The sequence below is a fragment of the Ammospiza caudacuta genome, chromosome 1 (assembly GCF_027887145.1).
Source record: "Ammospiza caudacuta isolate bAmmCau1 chromosome 1, bAmmCau1.pri, whole genome shotgun sequence".
Classification (NCBI taxonomy): Eukaryota; Metazoa; Chordata; class Aves; order Passeriformes; family Passerellidae; genus Ammospiza; species Ammospiza caudacuta.
In genome coordinates, this window is record NC_080593.1 from 60,441,376 (window position 1) to 60,459,161 (window position 17,786).

The 17,786-nt window shown below is 43.9% G+C and overlaps 2 protein-coding genes across 2 annotated transcripts; both read right to left on the reverse strand.

Moving 5' to 3' along the window:
• Positions 1-3,652: 3,652 nt before the first annotated feature.
• RBFA (ribosome binding factor A) lies at positions 3,653-12,254 on the reverse strand. Its single transcript, XM_058806470.1, has 7 exons — positions 11,860-12,254; positions 10,825-10,867; positions 10,051-10,227; positions 8,679-8,791; positions 7,122-7,206; positions 5,383-5,453; positions 3,653-4,356 (listed from the first exon to the last, which is right to left on the reverse strand). Exons 1-7 carry the CDS (start codon positions 11,967-11,969, stop codon positions 3,963-3,965), a joined length of 993 nt encoding a protein of 330 aa, XP_058662453.1. The 5' UTR covers positions 11,970-12,254; the 3' UTR covers positions 3,653-3,962.
• Positions 12,255-12,449: 195 nt separating this feature from the next.
• On the reverse strand, positions 12,450-17,222 carry LOC131558611 (probable 2-ketogluconate reductase). Its single transcript, XM_058806482.1, has 7 exons — positions 17,143-17,222; positions 16,666-16,726; positions 15,787-16,171; positions 14,878-15,049; positions 13,698-13,876; positions 13,107-13,203; positions 12,450-12,759 (listed from the first exon to the last, which is right to left on the reverse strand). Exons 3-7 carry the CDS (start codon positions 16,166-16,168, stop codon positions 12,606-12,608), a joined length of 984 nt encoding a protein of 327 aa, XP_058662465.1. The 5' UTR covers positions 16,169-16,171; positions 16,666-16,726; positions 17,143-17,222; the 3' UTR covers positions 12,450-12,605.
• Between the last annotated feature and the right edge of the window lie 564 nt (positions 17,223-17,786).

Genomic DNA, 17,786 nt, shown 5'->3' on the forward strand with positions numbered 1-17,786 from the left:
GGATGCCAAATGGCTTACTGCCATTTTCAGCTCTTCCAGAGGACAATACAAGTGTGGGGCAGGCACAAAAGCACATTCCATTCATCCTTGGCCAAGAAGCACAGTGGACCATATTTTGGAAGGCAAAAAGTGTGTTTGTCTTCGATTTGCGTCCAAATTTGGATAATATCCCATAGTACCACACACCTCTTTGCTTTATTCTTCTGCATGTGGTCAGTACCAATCCTCATTCTTCTCATTCCTCAGTCTTCAGGAAACAGGGACTGCTTGACCTGTAGTCCTGCTGTTGCTCTTTGTGCCTCTGTAGCTTTTCTTTGCTAGACTGCAGGGCTATTTTTTCAATTTAAAGTGAAGAATGCACCAGCCTGGCTATGTGTGCATTGTGTTAATGCTTGCAAGCATCAGCTATGAAACAGATTCCAAAAAATAAAATAAAATTACATAACAAAAATTCAGATATAAAAATAAAATACCATTCCCTTTGTAATCTTTCAGATTTGTGTCCTTGAACATGTTTTTGAAGATGAAAAAGCCTTGGTATTTCAGGAAAACAACAGTCTCATCGTTGTTTGACTCATGGTGAGCATAGGGAATAGAATAGAATAGAATAGAATAGAATAGAATAGAATAGAATAGAATAGAATAGAATAGAATAGAATAGAGCAGGACAGAATAGTTCTGCTCTGTTATGCTCAGAGTTTTGTGTGCCAAGCTATGACCCACACCTGAGTGTTCTATCCAGGAAAGCAGCTCTCTGCAGTGTCAGACACCTACAGCATCACTCAGGCTGAGCTGGAACATGCCGCTGGAGCCCTGGGCAGGAGTGGGGGGTGGAGAGGGGAGGGCAGCCTATAAGCACAGCCAGAGCCCTGGCAGAAGATCTGCACTGACCATGTGCTCTCCTGTAGACATTGATGGTTGGCCACTTTGGAGACTTTGGAGAGTTTCTCAGATGGAACACTGTTGTTCTCTGTGTCTTGTGTTTGAACAGGTTTTTCCAAGAGAAATGACTCAGATATTTCTACAGCTGGGTACAAGGAGAAAAAGAAAATCCACAGGGAAATAAACATGTATTGCTCACATCAAACAATTTGTAACCATTAGTCTGAAGCACCTCCTGATCCTGACTGAGGGATTGATCTCAAAGCCTAGATCATTGATCTAAGTGTCAGAGATGTGGGGGTTTGCCATCCTGTGGAAGCCCAGCTAAACTGGATAAACACAAAAGACTTTCAAAAAAATACAGTTTTCATGTGCTTTTTGCAAATGTGTTCGGGTGATCAAATGCTCTTGAAGTGATCCACAGCTTTCACCCCCATGAAAAGGTGCACACCTCCTTCCTACAAAGTGACAGACCCAATGCCCAGGCTGGGACACAACTGCCTATTCCATCCCCTCTTCTAGTGTAGGGCTGGGAAGAAATGTCATTAAAGATACCCTGAGCATCTAGTGGTAAGGAAAGGAGGAGGAAGCAACAAGAGCCAAATCAAATCAAATCAAATTGGACAAAACTGAATTGAATCAAATAGCTGAGTTGTAAGGGATGATCATTGAGTCCAGCTGCCTGACTACTTCAGGGCTGACCAAAATAAAAAGCATGGTATTAAGGGCCTTGTCCAAATGTCTTTAAACACTCATGGGCTTGAGAAATTGACCACATCTCTCAGGAGCCTATTCCAGGGTTTGCTCACCTTCTGGATTAAGAAATGCTTCCTCATGTCAAGTCTGAACCTCTTCTGAGGGGCACAGCTTTGAGCCATTCCCACATGACCTGGCACTGGGTGCCAGGGAAAAGAGGGACCTTTTCTCCTTCCTTGACTCAGAAAGCTGTACAGACCAGCGAGGTTGCCCCTCTGCCTCCTTCTCTCCAAACAAGAAAACCTCAGTGCCCTGAGCTGCTCCTCACAGGACACCCTGCCAGTCCCTTCCACAGCTTTGCTGCCTTCCTCTGGATTCATTCCGGGACCTTCACATCCTTTTGAAATTGTAGGGCCTAGAAGTACACACAACACTCAGGGTGAGGCCACCCCAACACCAAGTGCAGCAGGATAATCCCTTCTCTGAAGTGGCTGGTGAAGCTGTCCTTGATCCATGCCAGGACATGGTTTGCCCCCTGGGCTGCCCGGGCACACACGGATGACTCTGCTGAGCCTCCTGCCAGCCAGCACCCCCAGACCCTTCCTGCAGGGCTGCTCTCCAGCCACTCCTCATCCCATTTAGACTTTTGCCTGCCATTACTCCTTCCTATGTGTAGAACCTGGCAGTTATCCTTGTTCCATTTCATGTCACTGATGTTTGCTCAAATACTGCAGGCTACCTGGATCCCTCTGCAAGGCCTTTTGTCCCTTGGGAATGCCAACAGTACCTCCCAGTTTGGAATCATCAGCAAACTTGCTCATGGTGCATTCAATTTCTGCATCCAGATCCCCAAGAAATATATTGAACAGAACCAGCCCTGAGGAACACCACTGGTGACCAGTCACCAGCCAGATGTCCTTCGGCCAGATCTTCACCCAGTGCACCATGAACTCACTCATCCCACAGCTGGAAAATATGTCCCAAAGGATGCTGTGAGGTACAGTACCAAGAGCCTTGCAAAACCCCAGAAAAACACATCCACTGCATTCCCTTCATCTGCTGGGCAAGTGACCTTATTACAGGACAGTAAATTATTTAAACTGGACTTTTTTTTTAATGCACCTGCATTGACTATGACTGATGATTGCAGTGTTCTTTAAGTGTAGTGACAGGACAAGTCTTAAGTTTTAAATGAAAAGAGAGTAGATTTAGATTAGGTACGAGGAAGAAATTGTTCTCTCAGGGTGGTGAGGCACTGGCACAGGTTGTCCAGAGAAGCTTGTCCAAGATGCCCCATTCCTGGAAGTGTTCAAGGTCAGGTAGGACGGGGCTCTGAGCAACCTGGTCCAGCGAAAGATGTCCCTGCCCAGGCAAGGGGCTTGGGTCTACATGATCTTTAAGGTCTATTCCAACCCAAACCATTCTGTGGTTCTGCTGTATTGTAGGGCAACCTCCCTCCCCATGTTGATTTTCTTTACCTCCCCATTAACTACTGGAATTAAATTTTCTGTATTTCTGGTAGAATTCTCTTTTACTACCTTGTTCATTGTAATTTCTTTGAAGCTTGCAGCCTTCTGACTTTATGCACTCTTGCTATTATTTTTTATGTGCTTTGAGTCAGAAAGTTTTATTCTCTTTTTATATGATTCCCTATTCATTTTCAGATCTCAATTTCTGGAACATTCTTCCCCGCTGCTCTTTCTCTGCTTTTCAAGTTGTTAATACATTTTCTAAGTCACAATGTTTTGCCTGATTTTACCCAATGGATGAGCAGTTCTCAATTTTTTTTCTGATGCAGTTCCCCTTGCACAACTATAAATTTATTTTCCTCAGGGTTGTAACTTTATTGGCCATCATTGGGATGATGTGTTTCCCCATTAGACTGGTCCTCTAGAGAAGACCCTGTCCTTGTCTCTGTGTGATGAAGCTGAACACTACTGTCATTATTTTGCTTCCCTCTTCCTTCCTTCTATCAGAATAACAAGGACCATCACTTAGTGGTAACTTTTATACAGGTCACTAAAAAAAATAATAAAAGAAATATGGCAATATAGAAACCATAATTTTATTGGAAATAAATCAACATTACTGCAAGAAGTTTTAACTCAGTGCTCCAATTGGTATATTTTATCATTTGTTACAAAACTGCTTTCTGGTTGAAAGTCCCTCAACTGCAGCAGCTTAAAAGCTGCCTAACAGCATGTCAGTAATGGCAGTTTTTCTTACATACTTTGTGCTAGCAAACCTGTTCACATGTGGCAAATCTATTCGTTTGAATGAGGAAGTGGTAAACATGTACAAAATGAATCTTTCAGTAGCTATGGCAGTCTTTTTTTTTTTTTGTGCTTGGCAGCCTTCATTTCGAAGAGAGTGGCTTTTTCACTTCATTTCCTTTTACCAGTAGGCTGACTTAAAGTTTTGTCATCATCTACATCCAGTTCATTCACCTCTTCCCGTAATTCATCCTGCAGCTCATAGTCTGAGGCTGATTCAGTGTTATCATCCCAGTAATCAGCTTCACATCTGTCCAGTAAGTGTTTCTGGGGCGTAACGTCATCATCGTCAGGAGGATTCTTTGCTTTTTTCTTTTTCATTTTCTTTTGAATCTTAGAAAGCTGCTGCTGCTGCTTCTCTGTCCAGACAAAGCTTTGTGTCTGTCTTGACACTTTCATTTTTTTATAGTCCATTATCTGTTTATTCAGCAGTTCATGATCAACACCAAACAGATTAGGCCGCATGGGTGAATCTGAAGATTGAGTTGTTGAAGGGAAGAGTTTACTGTGGGAAAGAAAACAAGTATTGGCTTGGGTTTTCCCCCACATATATTTCTATTTTTGACAACTTGAGTAACACAGAAATAAACTGGACTTTTCAGTTTAACTTTATTAACACTCTGTGTCCCCTATGTTATGAAGGAAGAGATACCACCATATCATGTATCCAAGGACAGGTTGTGTCAACAGATTTAATGGGAGAAAGCCAATAAAGCAACAAGATGCCAGATGAAACTGCCAGTCTCTGAGAAAAAATGTACCTAGGTGAGCATTGTACCTGGGAGACCCAAGGAGCTCAAGACTTCTCCCAGCTCTTCCGAGAAGTGAGAAGGAGCAGCCTCTGTCTAAAACACATCAGAGCGATGTGACACCTTAGGCTGGACTTGACTATTTCCCCAAGACACAGAGGAAGATTTCCCTTTGGGAAATCTGTCACAGGAATGACTTCCCACAGGAAGCGATTTCTGAATCACACCTGATGGACCATCCTGTGAGATGCTGAGGCACAGAAGGCATTTCTACCAACAGACTACAGCACACAGGTGCAAAGGCTGTTGGCTTTGAGAGCATCCAGTGCACAGAACCACTATTCCAATAGGTTGTTCAGCCCTATCTCTCAAAGGTTAAAAATCCCTCACAGAATAATGTTAAATCAATTTAGGGAGATTTATCAGTAAACTTGCAATCCATATATAATAAACCAAACTTGTATCAGAACAAAGTGGACAAGTAGAGCAGTACTGGTAAATGCCATTTTCATCCTCATGAGACAATTGCCAGCAAAAACAAACATTATTGCTGTAGAGCATTTTTAAAATTTTGATTATCATCAACACATCAAGGCTTGAAATCTCAGAAGTTCTACATATATTTTGCTCATAAAAAGCAAGATATTAATACCAGAACAAGTATCAGGTCTGTGAGTAACAATGTACAGACCTAATTAAAATATGTCAAATAATACCCAATTTAAGTTGACCAGCAGAGATGAAAACAGACACTCGTACAATTCTGAACCAAAAAGACCCACCTTAAATCATTTTGAGATGATTCTTCTTCTTCTGGAGGTCCAAAATCAGCAATTGCCAGTAAGTCCTCCACCTGTAAACACATGAAGGCCACACATATTTAAATCTACTTCATTTAAATCTACACTGTTTAAATCTACTTTGTTCCCATCTACATAAGAAACAGGCAAGTATCCAACAAACAATTCTATGTTTGGACTACTTAGCAAAATCACTTTAAAACAGCTTTTTCCTTCTTTTACATGGAATTGCTTATACTTCTTTCCTGGGATGTTTTTGTCAAATAGTGGATCCAGAGACTCCTACAAAGGTTTTTGCCTTATATGCATTAATCCCTTGGCTAGGGATTGTTTGACATATACCTTTTTTGGTTTATTTCTTCTTACCTCAGTCTTGCAAATCCTTTTCCATAACATCCTTACACTGAGATTTTTTTCACCTCTTCTCCCTTTCTGCAAGTTTGCATTTCTCTTACAGGCAACTATGGAGGTCCCAAATCCCTTTTAACATGGCATCTAACCAGTAAATGCTACAAATTATTAATGTATTATTAATGCATTATTATATGCTGTGCTCACAGACTATATGTAATTATGAAAAATTTCTCTTGTTTGAAATTTCATTTCAGCTTTTCTTTACATTTTCTTTACATTCCCTTCTAATTAATTGAATTATTCTAAGAGTTTAATTGGATATTTTTTCCCTTTACTTACAATACTTAAAAACCAAGTTCAGCGTGTTATTTGAATCTGGGATTGACAAATCTGATGAACTGTGAAGTGGGAGAAAATGATCCATCTATCTGCTCCCCAGTGTCATTCCCTGACAGATGTGATATAAAGAGGGTTTTTACTTCTGTCAAACTCAGAACTTTTCTGATCACAGAAAGTTCAAGCAGTTAATTGCATTTCTAGAGAATCTGAAATTCTTTTTATCCCTTCCAGCTCTGCTCATGCACACTGCAGGAGCCCATAAGGGTCTAACAGTAGCTGGCTGTAACAGTAACACTATTATAAATAATAAGGCACTTCAGGGCACAGAAACATGAACCTGTTCTTTTCAACTTCTGTTCACATCAACAGTTTGAGGAGACATTTCTCATCAAATTCTACTCATTGGTGTCATCCTTCTCTCCTGGAAATCTCACTATGTTAGAGATCTCGCTTCACAGTCCAATGATAGCAAATTCCCAGGAAACATCAGTATTCTAGTATTATGTCAACTACTTAAAGCTATCAACACCTTGACAGAAATCATAAAATAGTAAAGACAATTTTAAAAGTTAAGGAAAAAAATGTAGTATGAATAAGCCTACATCCCCTGTGCAAAGATTTGCACTTCCCTACAAACATTTTAACAATTCACAGATGGAAAAAGATATGGGGGAAAAATAAAAATTAAAAAATCACTGGTTTTTCAATTGAATTTTAAAAGCACATAACATTTGAAATGTGGAAAACAGCTCCTCCAACCACATTTCCATAATCATATACACCAGGCAGCACTGTATTATTCCTTAAAATGGTAATTTAATTCTTTAAAAATTCTTCACTGGCCTAATGATACTGCCTACAATACTTCTACATATTATATAGGCATCAATCTTACTCAAGATTATTTATTAAAATGGTTTTCACAACTATAGAGAAAGACTGATTTTTAATGAAAATTGGTAGAGCAACTAAGTTATCAGCTCTCTGCTAAGCCTATATTTGTACACTGAGTCAAAGATTAGATTTACCTCTTTTACAGCTGCAGCTTCTTTGTCTTTTATAAATACTACTGGGGGTACATTTCCTACAATCTGCTGACTCTTCAGAAGATACCTGGCAAAAACACAGCATTCACCAGCATGAGTATCAGTATATCATCTGCAGGACAAGTAAAAGGTGTTAAATTAAATCCAGCAGTACTGCACATTTAAAGATATGGCTTGCAAAACTTTCAGTCTGATGAGGAGCTATCCAGGTTGATGCTAAGCAACACATCACTGTAGAACCCCAACTTTGAATGCATGGCATACGAAAACTACCGGCTGCAGGTCCAGCTGAGTATTCATGATATTAGGTTTGTCCATATCTGTGTACATAGTCTGGCACAGGTCTTTCCCCACTTCATTTGGTATCCTTATCCCCTCTGTAGGGATAAGAGCAGTGGGGGATACAGCCCTCAGAGCAGGGCAAGACAACTTATCCTACATGCTAGCTGTAGGAAGGATTGACAGGGGTCCCCTTCTCTTCTTCCCAGGAGCAACTTTCCTTCTTAAAGAGTGGAAGCTGTGGAGTAGAAGAGAGCATTGTGCTGGAGCAGGAATTACACAGCTTATGGAAACAGGAACAAAGGAAATGGTTTTACAAGTATGCTTCTATGCCACCTGCCACACGGGTGAAGTCCTGAACTTCCCACAGACTGCCTGGATAGCAGAGGGAAAGCCAAGGAAAGGGAGGAAGAGACAAAAATCTCAATGATACCATGAAAAATCACTGGACTCTGTGTTGGAAAAATGAGGGAAAGCATCACAATACATTCTCAATTTGGGGGGTTTTTTGGTATCAGTATTGTGAAGAACTACTGTAATAACAGTCATCCTTTTCTGGAGGCCTAAATCATCCCCAGCAATCAGAACTGCCCAGTGAATCTGCAAGGAGATCCTTGCAGCTGTCAGTCCCCTGTACAGCATCCCATCCTGGGCTCCTGTCCCGCACAGCCTGGCCAGCCACTGTTGCAGTAGTATTGATCAAGTCACAATAAGCAGCACAGCTCAGCTCCAGGGAGCAGCCTCTGGGCTGACTGACAGAAGCTCACAGCTAAAGGGAACTCTCCTAGGATGCAGGCATCTCACTGGTTCAGAGTCTGGGGGCACAGACAGACCAATGAGCTGTCTCGACCCAGGAGTTTGGAATGGGATAAAAGGGGGCCAGACACAATAAACGAGGCTGTTGTCTGATGACCAGAAGGGAGTTCTGTCATGCGTTACATCGTGGATTCACTGTAATAAGCCACCACCACGAGGACACAGGAGTGAGACCTGTGCCACACTCCTCTTGCTTTCTGCTTGACACACTCCTGCCCTGGGAAAGCACAGAAGCCAAAAAAGCCAGCTGTGCTCCAGCAAAAGATCACACAGCTGGTCTGACACAGCCACCCTTCCCTGTGAGGTTCATCACAGAGATGATGAGATGCTCTACTCCAAGTATCTAAAAACCTAAGGCATCCCCATAGGTCAGGTCTAGACTGTCAGAAGTCCTGAAGAAATGGCTCTGGATGAGGAAGGGGCCTGTCTATCTCCCAGCAGTACCGAATACGTGGAGCACTCTTTCGCAGCACACTTTCAACGTAACTGTCCTTCTCCACAGTGGAAGCAGGGTTCCAGTACACACGGCACGCTGAAAAGTTGGATGACAGGGACACCTAGAGAAGAGGCAAATCTCTCTTTAAGATGATATATGTACACACAAACCTCATATACAATGAAGTCTGTGACGGATTGCAGAGGCCCTAATAGAAAATGTCTTTTGATAACAGAAGTGATGATATCAGACCAGAATCAGGTTATGAGTAAATCAGGACTGATCTACGCCCAGTCATGTCCCAGTGCAGCACAAACACTGTGCAGCTATTAAATCTGTATTGTATTGGGAAGAAGGCTGTTTCTTTCCATCTCTCACGTTATAAGTCGTTTAATTTACAGCAATGCCTCCTGAAAGAACTGTCTTGCCCACAACCAGCCAGCATTTTCACATGCAGACATTTGATCTGAGACAAGCTCTAGTGAGACAGAAATACTCTGTGAAGGATGCTGCACATATACTGCCGAAAGACTCATCTTGTCCATGTAGTTTTGAATGCTTGTCTGACAATAGAATGAATTCAGCTGGAAAAAACATCTATTTTAGTAATGAATGACAACCCTTTTGTCATAGATGCAGCCATGAGGTATCATTTTCCATGCTTCTAATATCAAAGTTAAGTCCACCAAGCTTTTAAACCAGACACTGGCATAATTTAATCTTTATAGAACAGCAAATGTAGATGATAAAAACTGCAGACAACAAAAAAGAATGCAGAGACAGACTTAGTTCCTGTATCAGAACTCTAACTTCCCTTTCAAATCCACAAATTATGACATCGCTAGATAAAATTACATACAAATCTCAATTCTTTCTCAGATCTGGCTTGACAATGACATTTTCTTAGGCTTGGCCTCTTTTTTGAACTAATCTCATGCATCACTTAGGTCTTCTGCCAATAACATTGCTGGGGAGTGACACAAGCAGGTGACAACTCTCACACAGCTACAAGAAGAACAGATTCTTGGAAAGATACACTTATGTTCGTAAAACCATGTTCCTCCTTCTGAAAGGGCAAGACAAAGAGTTTATGTCTGAGTAATAGGGGAAAAAGTCATATCATGAGAATCATCATTGAATTGGCCTGAGTTGCATTTGCATTAGAGTGGCAAAGGTCTCCTAAGTCAGGAACTACAGAGGCAAAGCTCTGCTCATGTGTACTCCTGTGCCAGATTGCTGCACTCTGCCACATCAGAAGCAATATTGTAAAACTCCTCTTGGCACACATCACAACACCCAGGGGAGCTCCTTTGGCACATCCATGCCAACCTCACAACGTAATCAGAGTGGCTCAGCACAAGCTGTAGCCTTGGCACTTGCCTTGCAGATTTCCAGCTTGAGATCATAAAATTCTTGACTGACTTCACAGGTAGTGGCCATCTCTAACACAGCTTTATGAATAAGCCCATTCAAGACTCTGCAGCGCACATTGTCTTCTTTCCTTGTTTTTGTAAGGTCATTTTTCTTTAAAAAGTCCAACTTGGTTGGTTTATACAACTATAAAAAGAAACAAACAACACATTAAACAGTAGTTACACACTTTATTAGGCAACTATATACAGTTTCATGCACTTTACGAAGTATGCTCTTATTTCATTATTGCAGCTGTGAAGGCTTTATATAAGTCCTACATATCAAGTGTTTCAATATAGAATACTTCTGTTCACAAAATCTCTGACATTTGTGTACTACAGTCAAAGTTTCTAAAGTTCTTTGTGTATTTTGTAGCAAGTTATGAAGCTCCATAGATCTGTTTTCTCAAATACAGCATGCATGACTGAAATACAGCAAGCAAAACTGAAAAGTTTTGCTTGTTTGAAAAGCAAACATTAAAAAAAATTTCATTAAACTAACTTCTATGAATAGAAGTTTTAACTTGAATCAGTACTCAGGAGTGTGCAAGAGAGCATTGATGCTGGCAAGGATGAAGCTGAATGACAATCCTGTCACAGTCAGACTGGAGCCCTACTCTTTGCTCACAAAATCCTGCTATTTCTCCATCAGAAAATGCTTCAAAGTTAGAATCAATGGCAGAAACACAAGTCTGTTCCTCCTGGCACAAATAAACAAATCGCCTTCAGAGCTTGCACTTACCGTTTGTGATCCCAGGGTAGGGCTGTCATACCAGTACTTCTTTCTTTTGGGAAAAGGAAAGGAAATCAGCCTTATCTTTCATTAGCTCAGAGAAATAAGGATTCTCTGTGTAATTAATATTCCACCTGCCCGAAAGGACACAACACCCATACAAGTCGCTATCCTCACAGCTGGGGTGCAGGGAGCAATTCTTCCCATCCACAGCTGAAGCTGCACATAGATGGGAAGGGGGTGGAAAACAACAGCTCTCAGGTTTCTTTAGATTCAGAGAATCATTAAGGTTCAAAAACAGGGCTAAGATCATCAGTCCCATGGTTAACCCAGCACTGACAAGTCCAGCACTAAACCATGTCTCTAAGCACCACTTCTACACGTTTTCTGAACGCTTCCTGAGGCAGTGATTACACCACTTTTCTTGGGGATCCTGTTCTATTGCTTGACCATTCCTCCCTTTCAGTGAAGAAATTTCTTGCAATATACAGTCTAAATGTCCCTTAGTGCAACTTGAGGCCATTTCTTCTGTCCTGTCGCTTGTTTCTTGGGAGAAAAGACTTACTCCCACCTGGCTACACCCTCCTTTCAGGCAGTTGTAGAGAGTGATAAGGTCCCCCCGAGTCTCTTTTTCCCCAGGCTGAACACCCCCAGCTCTCTCAGCTGCTCCTCACAGGACTTGTGCTCCAGACTCTTCACCGCTGCCCTTCACTGGACATGCTCCAGCATCTCGATGTCTTTCCCGTACAGAGGGGCCCGGAATTGGACACAGCACCCGAGGTGTGGCCTCACCCAGAGTACAGAGCACCGAGGGACGATCAGTGGCCCGGTCCTGCAGGACACACTACTGCTGGTAGAGGCCAGGGCCATTGGCCTTCTTGGTCCCCTGGGCACAAGTTCAGCCGCTGCCGACCAGTTCAGATCGGCGGCTCGGGGTCGGTGTCTCTCTCCCCTCCGCGGTGCCGGGAGCGCCCGAGCCTCACACCCCTCTGACTCCCCTTGCCCCAGCGCCCACAGCCCACGCCGGCAGGGCCCCGCACCTACTTATTCTTGCGTAGCATTTTCCGCAGCAAGTTCCTGGAGCCGCCCAGGGCGACGGAGCTGCGGAGGGCCCGGCAGCACAGCGGCACCACGGCCACCCGGGCGCCCCACATTGCTGCCCTAGCCCGCGGCCCGGCCCGGGGAGCTCCCACCTCCGCTCCGGCTGTGCCTCAGGCTCCGGCTGCGGCTCCCCCTGCCGGCACGGAGGCCCGGGCCCGCGGCTGCGGGTGTCCCGGCCGGTCCCGGAGAGGGAGGGAAGGAAGGAAGGAGAGAGGGAAGGAGGGAGAGAGGCCGAGCCGCCCTCAGGCTGGGCAGGGCTCGCACACACTCAGACCCTGGCTCCCTCCCCGGCCCGCGGCGGAAGCACGCACCCAAGGGCCGGGATTGCTGCCGGAGCAGCGGCAGGAGCCGCCCCGACACGCCGGCTGCGCTTGTGGCTGTGCCGGGCGGTCCCTCTAAGGCACCATTTACATGTCCTTCAATTCGCTGCTGCATCGGCGGACAGCTGTAAGGGGATCCGAGGAAAGTAGATAACATTGAGGCAAGACTCGGTGCTCCGGACTTTTCCATTGAAGATCAAGACAAAACACTGCAGTTTTCCACACAGAACTGCTGCTGGATATTAAATAAATTGAACCTGTGATTTATATATTTTATCTGCATAACATGAAATTACATGAAGTAACTACATGAAAAGTGATCAAATTGCTGCTTCTGCACTGATGGCATTAATCCTAAATGCAAGCTGCTCAGGGCAGCACCTCACGAGGGATAGGAAGACCCACTAGGCCTGCCTCTATGCTCTCTGCCATTTCCTCCATCATAACCCAGCGCGTCTTCTTGGTGGCACTTCCGATGTGAGGAGTTATTATAACATTCTTCAGCTTTAACAAGGGGTGATCCCTGGGAGAGGAAAAGAAATGCTGAACTAGTCATTCACAGCACACTCATCAGTATTTCATCAGTATTGCAGGCCGCCAGGGAAAATAATAATTAAAAATAAAACAAAACCTAATTGCATGACCCACGTATATTCAGAGGAGTTCAAAGTGCTGCCCAGCGTGGTGGGGTTTTATGCAACAAATCCTCCAAATAAGTAAGTGTGAATTTTATTTGGCTGAAACAGGATTAGGGACAAAGTTTCAGCAGGACCAGTGCACATACTTCATATACTCCTATTAACAAAATTTTACTCAAGTTTGAACATCACACATACACCCTTTTATTTTTAACATAAATACATGTCCTACCTTGGCAAAGGTTCAGGATATGTCACATCCAGAGCAGCTGCCTTAATAACTTTGTTTTGAAGGGCTTCCACCAAAGCATCCTGATCCACTATCAGACCTGGGGTACAGTAAGAAGGATATGTTTATTTTCATGTCCTCTCCGTATTCTTTTGGGTGAAGTGGTGAGGCAAACAGCAGGGCAGGCTAGGGTCACAGTGCAGAAGCAGCAGTGGAGTGGGAGTGGGAAGCCTGGGTATGTGCATCAGGGAATTAGCAGAATGAAACCGAGTGCCAGGTGTCAGGGTGGGCTGTGCCACCCTAATGTGTGTGAGCAGCAACATTGCATTAAATAAATAAAAAGCTTAAGTAGGAGATATATAGATACACATGAGCTTCTAACACTCCAAGGTCACTAACATTTCAGATGTCTACTTTCTCATTATTATGGGAACACTTAAATATTTTACTGAGATATGACCATGGGTGTCTAAATAAACTAATAATCAGAAAATTTACAGAAAATTTCAGAGGGACAGCCTCTATATTGGAGGTTTTCCCAGGACTTGTCATGCCACCAAACTTTAATGCAGTTTTGTTTATTCTGCACCTTACCTCTGCTGATATTAATAAGAGTAGCAGTGGGTTTCATCAGCTCCAGCTCCCTCTTCCCAATCATTTTGTGTGTCTGTGGAGTTAGGGTTGCAGCCAATAATACAAAATCTGACTGCTGGAGCAAATCATCTATCTTCTTACAGTAAATAGCTCCAACAGCACTTTCTTCTTCCTTTTTTCTGAAGGAAAAAATCCCAAAATTAAACTGCAGTAGCAAGAAACAAGGGAAATGTCAAATCACCAGTAGAGAAAATATTTATTTATCTTTAAATGTATCTTTATCTTTGCTGTGTAGTTCAAAGCGGTTAGCTGCTTGTCTGAAACTCAGTAAAAAAAAGATCAAGCTATTTCCCACAATACCAAGTGAACTGTACACAAATGTGCAGTATGGTGGGGATGGAAAGTAAGAAATGGGTATCACATAAATACACTGAATAAATGATAAACCAAATGCATATTTGTCACAATTTCTGTGCTAGGGATTCTTTTCCTACCCAAAAGCGAGACTGATGTCTTGTGAAAATCAATTAATTTAAGTAAGTAATGTGAAAATGAGGAAACAGACAAGACAGGGCAGGGATTAAATCTTCCCAAATCTATGTCAGCAACAGCCTGATTGTGCTGCGCATCAGTGCTGGTTCGCTGAAACCACACACTGCAGAACCTGCTGGCACACTCGATCGGTATCAGGATGAGGTTGGCTGGCTCTCATCAAATTCCCACAAAAGAAAAGAATGGAATGGGCCTGATGGGAACACAAGGGCACAGGGCAGATACACCTCATCTAGAAGACAGCAAACAGACTGGCAAGTCTGGCTTTATATTGTCACGTGGCTTTGGAAGGGTGAGATTTCTCTGCCTGAATCCCTGCCTCACTGAAATCACAGGAGTTAAGTCCTGCCAGTTTTCTCCTTTCCAGTCCATTGCAATGTCACCACCATGGCAGCAAGAAGTCAGGAGCCCCAACTAACAGGGAGAACCATGAATTATATCTTTCCCATTCCTTCCTGACTTTCATTCTGTAAAATTTGGGAAATTAACGACCATCTTGGAATATGTGTATGTACTTTTCCACTTAAAATAAAGAGCACTGTAAAAAGTGAAAGCACAGCGAAAAGTACAAATAACACATAAAAGGAGCGACAAAATAGAGTTGCCTTAGAACTGCAACAAGCTTTACCTCTGATTTCTGTTGTGGTACAAAATCTTCATTTCAAAGGCTTTGGCTCTTTCAGCCACTTTGTAACCAATTTTGCCCATTCCCAGGATTCCCAGGGTTGCTCCAGAAACCTCAACCCCCAGCCAGTCAACGGGGAAATACTCTGTGTTAGGGGAGACCGCCATCTCATGGCCTTGGAAGAGCAAAAGAAGAATTATGTAATCTAAAGGATGTTCCAGCATCTGGCTACTTCCCCCCACACACACACACTTTTTATCATAGGACTAGGCAGAAGCACAGAAGCAGTAATGTATCGTCATGTAATGTATTGTTTCTGGACAATAAGTGAGTAATGCTGCACTGTACACAGGACTGCTGACACTGATTTCTTGCTCAGGAGAGAAACATACCCAGCCTCTCTTTGGCAAGAAAGGAAGCAAGGAAGGTAAGGCCAAAGCAGCAGTAAGGGCTTCTGATTCCCAGCCTCCTTGCAGATATACCAGGGTTGGCAGGGAAAAGAAACACAGAGCATGGTGGGCAGATTTCTTGTTCATAATGACTCAGATACATGGCAGCTTGGCAAAGACAGGCTTCAAACCTCCTTGAGAATACATTCTTTTAATCCCCTTTTATTGCAACCTGAAAAGCAAGACTGCAATGAACAAGTACAATGAACAAGTGGCTGTGGGCTGAGGGAGAAGAGGCCTGAATTTAGAACTGTCCAGAGAAGGAACAACTCTACCTTGCCAATATGCCAGTTTGGAAATAGGATGCCAGTTATTGTCAACAAGACAGATTTGTCTTAACTTCTTCCTTTGCCCCTATTTCCCATATTTCTAGTGTTAAGCTTACTTTTGCATCAGCACACATTTTCTGCATGTTTTGAAGTCATCTTTTCTATGAAAAAACTAAGATCATTTAAGTTATTACCTTCCACAAGTCTCCTGGAAGATGCCAGCATCAAAGCCATCCCCATGTCTGCAGTGTCAGTGGAAACAACAAATGGAGTATTGGACACCTTCACACCATAGCTGGAGAGGAGTTTCAGATCCAAGTGATCTATTCCCACTCCAGCACTTGCAACTACCTTCAAGTTAGGCAAGCTCTGGAGCAGCTCTTCATTAATAGCTGGTTTGTGATACCACACATAGATAGCTCTGATCTTTTTGCTGAGAAGTGTCTTGTTTTCAAGATATTCTTTCATGGTGATGAGATGAAAACGTTTCTTCAGAAATCCAAGATGGTCTTTATATACTCCAAGTCTCCCTCCTATACAGTCAACTAGCACATAAGGCAGTTCCTGACTCTCCATGCCCTACAAAAGCAAAGACAACCAAAAGGGCATGATCTGAAGAGATCCATTTTACATTTTTTTCTAAAAACCAGAAATTGATTGGCTCAATTATGTGCTGTTTTCTCACTTGATGAAGGATTTGGCTAAAGATAATCACTCACACATGCAGAAGTCTTTTGGTTTCTCCCTGTGTTATTCAGAAGGATGTTCAATTTCTATATAATCTTGTTAACAAGAAAACATTTCTGACATATCAAGTATGCTAACACTTACACAAATGAGTAACCAGTTGTTACTCCTGTTCAATGTTCAATATTTAAAGCCAAAGTCTTCATAATTTAAGAATGCGGTCGTGTGAGTGGAAAGGTATCTTTTGTCTGCAAATTCTGCCACTTCTGCAATTATACTAAGCAATTATCATTGATGAGATTATCTCAGTAAAAATCTCATTTAATGTAACAGCGCTATAAATTGTCAATTATGAACTTTGGAGTTACCCATGAATGTAAATTTACCCTTTCTTTCTTCAGTCTCCTTCAGTGCTTTGCCAACTCTTCACTCCTCACTCTGCTGACTCTGCAAAGAGCCAAGGCTGTGATCTCAGGTTAAAGCCGAGACCCCCTCACGCCGCACTTCATTGCGAGAGGCAGTGCTCCCGCCCCGGCACCGCCGGGCCAGCTCCCCCTTCTGTGCCCCGGCCACCCGCCCCGGAGCGCGGTGTCCCGGCAAGTTCTCCCTGCCCAGGGAGGGCGGAGCGCTTTCCCCTGTCCCGGCAGGACTAAAGATAGGAGGGAGCTGGAGGGCGGCCGCGGGCTCTGTCCAGCCCTGAAGGACGGCTGGGAACGGGCGAGATCCCTCCCGCTGCCAGCCCGGGCAGAGCCCCCGCGCCCTCAGGCCCGGTGCTGCCCCCGGGGCCGCCCGCGGGGCCCGGACCCTGTCCCCGCTCGGCACAGGGGGTCCCGGCGCGGTCCCGCCGTGCCGCTCGCACTCACCCGCCGGCCGTGCCCGCCGCTCCCTGCGCACCGCGGGGCGGAGCGGGAGCGGCCGCCGAGGCGGGCACGGCCCAGCCGCCCGCACCCCGCCCGGGCAGCCTGCGCGGCCGGCGGGGAGAAGAGGCGGCGCCAGGGCACGGCACGGGCACCCCGATGCGTTGGAGAGAGAGCAAGGGGAGCTCATGAGTGATTGTGTGTTTTTGTAGGAGTGTTTCTGTGCTGTTCGTGATTTCAGTACAGTCGGGATTTTGCGTTAACGTCCTGCGCGCTGTGTTTTCCATACTGTCTTTAAAAACTGGACGTGGTCTGGCTTTTCTGCTGATCATTACATGCTGTGCATATGAGTCTACATAAGATGAAGAGTTGTCTCTGACCAACCGACACCAGTGACAGCTCTCACTGTACAAATGAAGGTCTTTTCCAACCTATATGATTCTAGGAATACCCTAAAAATCTCTCTTTGAGAGCTAAGCAGCTGGGGCAGGCTCAGGTGCTTGGACACCTGAGATGTAAGGTCAGCTACAGACAGTGCTGTGCCAACTTCAGCTGAGAATATGTGAGAATTTTTCTGACAAGGTTACTTGGTCTGTATCATAGAATCACAGAATGGTTTTGGGTTGGAATGGACCTTAAAGCCTATCTAT

Bases quoted from the DNA above. Each gene is read 5' to 3' on its own strand.
- RBFA (XM_058806470.1), bottom strand. From the start codon at position 11,969: ATGTGGGGCGCCCGGGTGGCCGTGGTGCCGCTGTGCTGCCGGGCCCTC. The intron at 10,228-10,824 runs GTAAGTGCAAGC...TTCTTTTTATAG, and splicing joins CTACCCTGGGATCACAAACG to TTGTATAAACCAACCAAGTT. The intron at 8,792-10,050 runs GCAAGTGCCAAG...CCTCTTCTCTAG, and splicing joins TCAAGCTGGAAATCTGCAAG to GTGTCCCTGTCATCCAACTT.
- LOC131558611 (XM_058806482.1), bottom strand. From the start codon at position 16,168: ATGGAGAGTCAGGAACTGCCTTATGTGCTAGTTGACTGTATAGGAGGG. The intron at 13,204-13,697 runs GTAAGGTGCAGA...ACTGTACCCCAG, and splicing joins TCTTATTAATATCAGCAGAG to GTCTGATAGTGGATCAGGAT. The intron at 12,760-13,106 runs GTAGGACATGTA...TTCCTCTCCCAG, and splicing joins TATCCTGAACCTTTGCCAAG to GGATCACCCCTTGTTAAAGC.